Raw genomic sequence first — 10,212 nt, 5'->3', positions numbered from 1 at the left:
AAAATTGTAGAAAAATGTAGCCTTCAACTCAAATGAATTGTAAGAAAATAAAAAAATCCCTGACTAAAAAATAATTATTTTTCATTAAATCACCTGTTCCACAATTATTGGCACCCTTAACAATTCCCAGGAAATAAATATAATTGAAGCATTTCTGTCATTTCCACAGTAGTTAACAAAGTTTACCAGAGTATGTAGGAACATTTAATTAGTAATTCATCACTTCCTGTTTCCCTGGGGTATAAATATGATGTGACACCGAGGCCATTTCTCTTATCCACTCTTAAACATGGGAAAGACAAAGGAACACAGCATACAAGTGAGGCAGATGTGCGTCGACCTTCACAGGTCAGGCAGAGGCTACAAGAAGATTGCCACTCAACTGCAGCTGCCCATATCCACTGTGAGAGGAATAATTAAGAAGTTCAAAACAACTGGAACAGTGGTAAACAAGCCTGGACGAGGACCCAAGTTTATTTTGCCACCACGCACAGTGAGGAGGATGGTAAGAGAAATCAAAAGATCTCCAAAGCTCACTGTTACAGAATTACAACAAATGGTAGCATCCTGGGGTCACAAAGTCTCCAAATCAACCATCAGGCGCTGTCTACACGCCAACAAGCTGTTTGGGAGGCATGCACGGAGAAAACCTTTCCTCACTCACAATCATAAACGCAAGCGTCTGGAGTTCGCCAAGCGGTATTGGGGCTTCAACTGGGACCGTGTGCTTTGGTCAGATGAGACCAAGATTGAGCTTTTTGGCAACAAACACTCTAAGTGAGTCTGGCGTACCACGAAAGATGCGCATGCTGAAAAGCACCTCATACCCACTGTGAAGTATGGGGGTGGGTCAGTGATGCTGTGGGGCTGTTTCGCTTCCAAAGGCCCTGGGAACCTTGTTAGGGTGCATGGCATCATGAATGCTTTGAAATACCAGGACATTTTAAATCAAAATCTGTTGCCCTCTGCCCGAAAGCTGAAGCTGGGTCGTCACTGGGTCTTTCAACAAGACAATGACCCTAAACATATGGCCAAATCTACACAGAAATGGTTCACCAGACACAAAATCAAGCTCCTCCCATGGCCATCTCAGTCCCCTGACCTCAACCCCATTGAGAACCTGTGGGGTGAGCTGGAAGAGGAGAGTACAGAGGAGAGGACCCAGGTCTCTGGATGATTTAGAGAGATTCTGCAAAGAGGAATGGCTGAAGATCCCTCTTTCTGTCTTTTCCCATCTTGTGAAACATTATAGGAGAAGATTAGGTGCTGTTTTGTTGGCAAAAGGGGGTTGTACAAAATATTAACACCAGGGGTGCTAATAATTGTGACACACATTATTTGATATCAAATAATTATTTCTTTATGTGGGATTTTTTCCCCACTGAATAAATGCACTTGTATTGAAGGTTGGATTTTTCTCTTTTTTTCCATTAAGGTCCCATATTATTTAGAAAAAAAATAAAATAATTGGAAGCTAAAAAACACATCTCAACCAGGGGTGCCAATAATTATGGAGGGCACTGTATATAGCCCATGTTGAATAAAAGACAAAGCATTTAACTAATAAATGCATAGACGCAACAAATTGTAAGTGCTACATTAAACATTTATTCTATATTTGACCAAAGACGAATTGAGGAATAAAATAACTAAAATAAGTTTTCGCAGGAAACGGAGGGCATCTTGTGACTTCGTCTCGTACGGGCGCTGGCGTGGTTGGGTCACCAAAGCTTACAATAGTAAAAACATGGGTCCCTTAAGAAAAAGGTTGGGAACCACTGCCCTAGATGATACCTCTAGGATCGCGCAAAGAGCTCCGGTCGTCCTGAAGCAAGTACCGTATGTGGCTGGATTTCATATCTTCCTAAATCCAAACCCAGGGGTAGAGGGTATATGTGGAGTTATCAATTGTATGAAACAAAACAATTCCAACTTCACATTTTATCATTTTTTTTGCACCACATCTATCATCCTCTGTACGTCCTGTAGGACAGATTTGCAGATGATATTTGAAGGACTCACGTTATGGTACATGTCCATCTCCTGTTTCTTGTTGTGCATTTGTTCCTGCAGGGCGGCGTCCATGTTGGATTTGCTGAGGCAGTACTCCAGCAGCTCTCGGCAGGCCCCCAGAGGCCACACGTCCAGCACCCGGAGGGCCACCCGCGCCTGCAGGTTAGTGTCCCGCACCCAGAACAGGTGCTCCCAGCCCTGCTCAGCAGCTGACGGGGGGAAGAGAGGAGAGCGAAAGAGAGAAAAAGAAAGAGAGAAAGAAAGTAAGAAAGAAAGAAAGAGGAGTGTGAAACTTGAAGTTTAACTTTATCTTTCAGTCCATCTAACTTTCAGTTAAAGAGGGTTCGTTTTTCTTGATAGCAAGCAATTATCATTAAGTTTAAATAATGGGACTGATGCCTGCCTCTCATTTCACATACTTTTCTTTTCAACTTTATTGACCTGACTCTATGCCTCTATATCACCAGGAGCAATGAAGTACTCTCTATTCCAGTGTTTCCAAACCTTTTTTGTCGCGCGTACCCTCAAAGCTTTTTGACATACAGTACCATGAGTGACGCCTCACTCATGTCCTATATCTCTTCTTCCTCTATCCCAGGGGTTCCCAAACTTTTCCCCCTGCGCACCCCCTTGTACATTTCAATGTGGTTCACGCACCCCCTGAGCGATTATTTTGGTGTGCTGATGGCCGCGCAAGTATAGATTCACTGCTCATTCACTGCATATTAAGCACAGTCGTTTTTGGGGAATCCTCTTTTCCAATAGTCTTGGAATTAAACTACACTTCAGATGGAGCCTTCCAGCATATAATGCACCATACTACTAAAAACTACTTAATGTTCATTAATTCTAGATAAAAACTCACATATCCGCCATTGCTCTATTCAGCTCGCGCACCCCCTTATGGCAGGCCGCGCACCCCCAGGGGTGCACGCACCCCAGTTTGAGAAACCCTGCTCTATCCCAATGTGTATGATGCATATATCTGTTGACAATAGATTTTCCCACGTACCCGCTGCAAGTGTGCTCGCATACCCCTAGTGGTAAACACTGTTCTATTCTGAAATTATTTTCTGAAAGTTGGGTAGTAGTAGTAGTGGAAGTGCACTACAGTAGTATCATTGTCATTGCTTGCAGAGTTGTATAAAGTAGAAGTAGAAGTACTCTTAAAGATAATTACACCACTAGTCGTTGCAACACTAGTAGTATGATATTACAACGTTGAAATACATATAATACTACTAGTGAGTAGGGATGGCACAAACCGCACCGAAAACCGAAACCGTACAATTCACACACATACCGAACCGAACCGTGCAATCCGTCGCAAACCGCAATTCATGTACTGCCCAGAAAAATATGTAAAACAGAGATTCTAGGAGTATCTTATCCAATCTCTCTGATTAAAACATTAGCGTATAAGACCAATCAGATAATGACACAATTAAAATCACACCATTTTCACATTATAAGCCTATACAAACCATATGTAGGATATTTAGTGATAAGTCCGATTCTATTAGCTAATTCAAAGAAGGCATTTGGAACGCTCAGACAGCGCACATCAGCTGACGACAGTTAGCACAAGAGGCAGTTCTCAGACACATGCGAAAGGTCAAATTCAACTTGCGCATCATCACTTTATAACTGCAGCTATATAAATATTGTTTAATATTCCCAGTGCACCATTTATCATGAACTAAAAAAAAGAACCGTAGAGAACCGAAAACCGTGACCTTGACACCGTGATATGAACCGAACCGTGAATTTTGTGAACCGTACCATCCCTACTACTAGTGAGTTGTAATTACATTTGTAAGAGTACCTCTACTTTATACAACTCTAATTGCTTGAACCTGTATTCTTCACTCACCCTCCTGAGCAGCCAAGGCCAACAGCTGATCTCTGAGCAGCTCCTGCTGAGCTCCGCCCTCCCCATAGAGCTCCAGCAGCCTCAGCGCCCTGTCCAGCTCCCCCGCCTCCAGCGCCTGCTGAAAGGCCTCCACCACCAGGGCCTGAGCCGCCGCGCTCTGGGGCCCCGAGAGCACCAGCGCTGCCAGCGGCGTCCCACAGAGCGCGGTCACGAGACCCTCATCGGTCACCTCCACCTCCTGGCTTTTTGGAGAACCAGGAGGAGGAGGAGGAGGAGGAGGAGGAGGAGGAGGGGGAGGAGAGGGAGTTGTAGGAGGAGAAGGGGAGGAGGAGGAGGAGGTGCCGAGCACAGGCTCTGCCATGAGGTGCAGGTAGGCCTTGAGGAAGGGGAAGTCCTGCAGCAGAGCCTGGGCCTCGCGGGTGATCTGCTCAGGGTCCAGCGGCGCCTCCTTGCGGGCGCCGGTGCGGAAGTAACCCTGCCAGCCGGAGGAGGGGCGCACCACTCCACCGCCGCGGGTGGCGCTGAGGCACGCCAGGATGGCAAGCACCGGGGAACGGGACTTGAGGAAGGCCAGGGCGGACGGCGTCAGCAGGAACGACGAAGGGGCGGCAGAGGAGGAGGAGAGGGATGCGGAGGAGGAGGAGGCGGCGGAGGAAGCAGAGGAGGCGAAAGAGGAGGTCGGGGAGGTGGACAGGAGGTTGCCAGTGGAGGAGGCCCGGCTGCTCTCCTCGGTGGAGAGCTCGGAGGAGTCGTGGGAGTTGAGCTCCGCGCAGAGGGAGGGGGGAAGGTCCAGCTCCAGGTTGTGCTTGTGGGCGTGCTGCTGGAGCAGGGCTGCGATGCGCACAGGGCTGAACGCCCCGGCTCCAGACTCAGGTTCAGCCTCAGGTTCAGCCTCGTCGCTGGTGGTGGTGGTGGCGGTGGTGGTGGTGGTGGTGTTGCTGGTGGTGGTGTGTCTGCGCGTGTTCCAGAGGGGCAGCGGCTCACAGCAGTGCTGAATCATCACCTGCTCCACGCTCAGACCCAAACCCTCCTGCTGCAGCAGAGACGAGAGTCTACACACACACAGACGGGGAAAAAAACACACACCAAATTAAACTGGATTATTGCCTGTACTTTCTATGGCCACCAAATACGTGTTGAACCTTTGGTTAAGCTGTAGAGTTCAACTTGAAGCTAATGAGACTATACACGCGTCTACACTTGTGCTGTGTGTGTGTAATTGTTTTGTTTGTACAGTTGTGTTCATAAAAATAGCAGTGCCTTCACAAAGAGGAGTGAATGTCAAAATTCTTCTATTCTCTATATGTGTAAATATAGCAGTTGGGTATTTGTCAGTGTGTGTGTGTGTGTGTGTTATGTGTGTGTCTGAGTATGCATATATTTGAGTGTGTGTGTGTGTGTGTGTGTGTGTGTGTGTGTGTGTGTGTGTGTGTGTGTGTGTGTGTGTGTGTGTGTGTGTGTGTGTGTGCGTGTGCGTGCGAATACCTGTCCGCAGACACCTGTCGTTCAAAGAGCAGGTATGAGAGCAGCTGAGAAGGAGACTGTTGCAGCACTAGTAGTGGGTTGCCAAGCTTCACCTCAGCCGCCTGGTCCGCTGGAGATGGGAGCAAAGACAAATATGTAATACAAAATATTGAAGAAACTACAGTGAATTGATAATAAAAGGCTATTTTAGGGGCTTCTAAACTCCACAGACAAGCCCTTTAAACTTGTCCACAGACAAGACTTCTAAACAGACAGGCCCTCCAAACAAGCCCTCTATATCCGTTACGCTACCTTAGAAAAGAGCGAGAGTCCAAGCCCATCAACAAAAAGCCCAACTAGAACTTTTCAGTAACTAGAACCAGAATTTTCCAGTACAGGTGGATGCATGAATCGAATAAGACTAAACAGTGACATACAGTATTGAACCCCTTGAGTTTTCCACCACCTTTCCAAAAGCAAACGGAACCCCTGATTGCCACTACAGATCGAGGACTTGTTTTTTTAGTACGTGGTAGAGCTTACCCAGAGAGAGTAGAGAGAGAGAAGTTCCATTGGCCCATTGTTTCCTGGTTCTATTATGGCCCCCCTTAGGCAGACCTAGGCAGACCTAAGGACTGTTCTATTCATTGCAGGAGCATTATGACACGCCCCTTTAGGCAGACCGGAACCTGGTCGCGTTAGGTGCCCATAGAAACCTATTATGTTGGCATATCTCTATATACTTAAAGAATCTCTGGCTTACCCTCTGAGCCCATGCTCCGCACCAGCACGGAGGCCAGCGTGTTGACGTAGTCCAGGAAGGTGCGCACGTAGTCGGGTCGGCTGGTGCCGGCGTCGGGCTCAAAGGGACACAGCTGGTCCAGCACGCGCAGCAGCTGCTTCATGGCGGAGCGCGTGGGGTGGACGTCCAGCTCCGCCTGCTTCAGGCCCGCCTGCTCCACCAGGGCGGTGAGGAGGCCGGCACACGGGCGACTCTCACCGCCTAAGAACATGGGCGTAATTTTAGGGGGGGACGGTGGGGACATGTCCATAACACTTTCCAACCAAACCTAGCTTGTCCCTACCATTCTTTCACAAATATAATGCAAAAACAGCATATCCGGACCATTTGCGATTGAAATGTCCCCACCACTTTTCGAGCCAAACCCACACCTTTGCCTGAGAAGAAGAGGAGAAGAGGGACAGGGCATGTCAAGTCAAATGTTGGTTCTTTTTTTTCAAATATATGAAGGGTTTAGGTTGCAAAACGGTGTATCCACCATTTTTGAGTTTTAGATTTTATTATTGGAAATGAATGTTCATGATCACCAACGTGTGAAATATTTTGGGAACATACATTTTAAACCTATATAAAATGCATTTGCAAGGTAATGTAATTGAATGCCCAATGCAAAAAACGTTTTGCAACTAAACCCTTCATATATATATTTTTTTTTTTCAGACAGGACAGTGGGAGATGACAGGAAAACGAGATGGGAGGGAGAGACAGGGAAGGTTCTGGAAGTGACCCGGGCCGGGAATCAAACCCAGGTCGCCCGCGTATAATCCAGTGCCCAGAAGTTAGAGCCACGGCTGGGACAGATTTTGGTTCGTGAGTTAATCTTGCAAAGGTTGTTCAGGGAGTCAGTCAGTCAGAAACTGCAAGTGAGGTTTTCTTGCCACACAAACCACGAGAGTGTTCAGGAAGATCATGGTTCTGAGTCTGGTAATGAGTCATTTAAAGCATCGCCTGATTGGTAAAGGTGATTAATTAACGTGAAAATGTCTCAGAGTGTAGTAGAGAAGAGAAGAGAAGAGAAGAGAAGAGAAGAGAAGAGAAGAGAAGAGAAGAGAAGAGAAGAGAAGAGAAGAGAAGAGAAGAGAAGAGAAGAGAAGAGAAGAGAAGAGAGTGGAGACTAGCAGAGTGTAGTCTCTGACCTGATGCGGCGGCGGCGGCGGAGGTGAGGGTCTGGGCGATGTGCTCCAGCTTCTGCCCCAGACTCAGGCGGCTGGCCATGGCCTCCTCCGTCAGCAGCGGGTGGCAGGAGAGCAGCACCTCCTGGGCACTACCGCCAAATGGAGCACCCAGAGCAGGCTCCTCACCATTACCCTCTACAGAGAGAGAGGGGGAGAGGGAGAGGGAGAGAGGGAGAGAGAGAGAGGGAGGGGGAGTGAGGGAGAGAGAGACGGAGGGAGAGAGGGAGGGAGAGCGGGAGAGGGAGAGGGAAGGGGAGAGAGAGAGGGAGAGAGAGAGAGAGAGGAGGGGAGAGAGAGGGAGAGAGGGAGAGAGAGAGAGGGAGGCAGAGAGAGGAGAGAGAGAGAGAGGGGAGAGAGAGAGGGAGAGAGGGAGAGGGAGGGAGAGAGAGAAGAGGGAGGGAGAGAGGGGGAGAGAGGGGGGGAGGAGAGAAGAGAGGGAGAAGGAGAGAGGGAGAGAGGGAGGGGGAGAGAGGGAGGGGAGAGAGGGAAGAGTGAGGAAAGAACAGTGGGAAAGAAAATGGGAGTGTAATTTCCGTATCATTTCATTTTGCGAATTCTAGGATCTAGAATATCATCAATGCCCAGATGTTTGGTAGGAGTAACATCCGACGAGGTGTGCATTCAACAGTTTTAAATTTAAGTCAATGAGGTGGCGCTTAAGAGCTTCCCCATGTGAAGCTCTGCTAAGGCTTCAATGTCCACAAACGTTACATTGTAATGAGTAGTAAAGCTTTGCTTACCTCCTTTGGCAGGTGCTTTCCCTGTGGCTGTGCGGTTCAAGACCTTACTCATCTGCAGCAGCACAGCGGGGAACCCCCTGATGCCATCGGCATGGCACACTTTGGAGTCCAGACGCACTCCTAAAGGTAAGGTAAGGTAAGGTAAGGTAACTTTATTTGTACCCAAAGGTAGATTTGGTTGCTGGCAAAAGTAGCAAAAGCTTACACCAAACAAAGGGAACACCAAACAAGCTGATGAAGAACGACTGGTGACAAAAGAGCATAGTGCACATTTCCAGGGGACAGGAGCACTAACAGCTTTGGGAGGTCCTATATACATTTCCGTCTAACCTTGGGACAATAAATGAATAGCTAACCAGTATAATCAACACAAAGTCTAGGGAAAGTCTAAATCGAATTTCACAGTTAAATAAGGTTTTTAAATTTGATTTAAAGTGATACTGTCCCATTTTTTGGAAATAAGTTTATTTTACACCTTCCCTCGAATTAAATAATAGGGTTTTACCGTTCTCCTGTACTTTCAAACGTTTTCTAGTCATGACCGTGCAAATTTTACCTCCAAGCTAACAGTTAACATTGAGTCCTATGAGACCAGTTAGCCGCGAGCTGGTCTCATAGGACTCAATGTTAACTGCTAGCATGGAGGTAAAATTTGCACTGCCATACCCCGAGAATGGTTGAAAGTACAGGAGAAAGGTAAAACTCAATTATTTAACTCAAGGAGAGGTGTATTCTGAGCTTATTTCCAAATATGGGACAGTATCACTGGGGAAAAATGCAGTTGAAGATACTCCTTTATCCAGGTCATCTTATCTAAAGAGTTCAGAGGTAGGCACCTGAATTTTTTCTTGGAGCTTGAAAGGCCTGTTATTACTCAACCGAGGAACAAGAGACTAGAAAATCTTAAATGAATCTAGCTTGGATTGTCTTTAAGTGTCCGACTTTAATTCTCTCTCTCTTCGGCCCCCTGGCTGGTGAAGAGAAGAAATCTAGCATATCACTTCTTTAATCTGTGAATTGTTTTAATCTCTCCCCCCTTCCTACCTCTGCTCTCCATGCTAGCAGCTAGCCTGCGCTCTGCGGTCTCCAGCAGCTGGCGGGAGCTCTTCCACAGCTGACTGCGACACACGGCCAGGTCAAACGCCGCCATGGACGGGGCACTGAGCTCCTCCACGAGCCTACGCAGGGCCACGGAGGAGGAGGCGTCCACAGAGGAGGAGGAGCAGGAAGAGGAGGAGGTAGCGGTGGTGGGGAGCTGGGACAACCAGTAGTCCTCCTCCAGGGGAGGGATGGGGCGGTGAGGGGAGCTGCTCAGACGCTCAGCCACGTCGGAGATGGAGTAGAAGGCCATGCCTGGAGAAGAGAAGAGAAGAGAAGAGAAGAGAGGAGAAGAGAAGAGAAGAGAAGAGAAGAGAAGAGAAGAGAAGAGAAGAGAAGAGAAGAGAAGAGAAGAGAAGAGAAGAGAAGAGAAGAGAAGAGAAGAGAAGAGAAGAGAAGAGAAGAGAAGAGAAGAGAAGGGATGGTTGGTTTTGGTTGGAGACATAGAAAAGTGCAATGGAATATTTAAAGTGCATGGTATGTAAAGAACAGTAGTAGCATTGTGCAAAGTAACAAAGGAGGTAGGAAGGCCAGGTAGTGGAGTAGCTGTAAAGTGCTAGTGCATATTTAAGTGTCGGATGGCTTGTGGGTAGGTACTGTCCCTAGAGCGTGTGGTTTTGCTTGGGATACTGCGGTACCTTTTCCCTGAAGGCAATAGTGTGAATAGGTGGTGTGCTGGGTGTGTAGGGTCAGAGGTGATGTTTTTGGCTTTCCTAGCAAGTCTGGTGTTGTAGAGTGAGGCTAAAGTGGGAAGACTGCGGCCAATGATTTTGGCGAAGGGAAGGGAAGAGAAGAGAAGAGAAGAGAAGAGAAGAGAAGAGAAGAGAAGAGAAGAGAAGAGAAGAGAAGAGAAGAGAAGAGAAGAGAAGAGAAGAGAAGAGAAGAGAAGAGAAGAGAAGAGAAGAGAAGAGAAGAGAAGAGAAGAGAAAGAGACATGGTGGATACAATTTCTTGCAAAATCTGCACCAGGTGAACTTCATAATCAAATCTTTTAATTTGTAAAAAGAAACCTTCTTCTGAAATGCTGCCATAAAGAAAAGGACAGAG

At 47.3% G+C, this 10,212-nt stretch overlaps 1 protein-coding gene across 3 annotated transcripts in view; it reads right to left on the bottom strand.

Annotated features, from left to right (window-relative positions):
- Positions 1-10,212, bottom strand: part of zfyve26 (zinc finger, FYVE domain containing 26) — a 60,526-nt gene that overhangs the window by 25,503 nt on the left and 24,811 nt on the right. For all 3 annotated transcript variants that reach the window (XM_063183494.1, XM_063183493.1, XM_063183495.1), the window contains 7 exons: positions 9,112-9,420; positions 8,068-8,187; positions 7,289-7,462; positions 6,114-6,353; positions 5,372-5,480; positions 3,887-4,938; positions 2,023-2,222 (listed from right to left, as the gene is read on the bottom strand). In XM_063183494.1, coding sequence (XP_063039564.1) covers positions 2,023-2,222; positions 3,887-4,938; positions 5,372-5,480; positions 6,114-6,353; positions 7,289-7,462; positions 8,068-8,187; positions 9,112-9,420 — 2,204 coding nt within the window. The remainder of the gene's footprint in view (positions 1-2,022; positions 2,223-3,886; positions 4,939-5,371; positions 5,481-6,113; positions 6,354-7,288; positions 7,463-8,067; positions 8,188-9,111; positions 9,421-10,212) is intronic.

The sequence above is a fragment of the Engraulis encrasicolus genome, chromosome 19 (genome assembly GCF_034702125.1).
Source record: "Engraulis encrasicolus isolate BLACKSEA-1 chromosome 19, IST_EnEncr_1.0, whole genome shotgun sequence".
Taxonomy (NCBI): Eukaryota; Metazoa; Chordata; class Actinopteri; order Clupeiformes; family Engraulidae; genus Engraulis; species Engraulis encrasicolus.
This window is presented reverse-complemented; position numbering and strand designations above follow the sequence as displayed.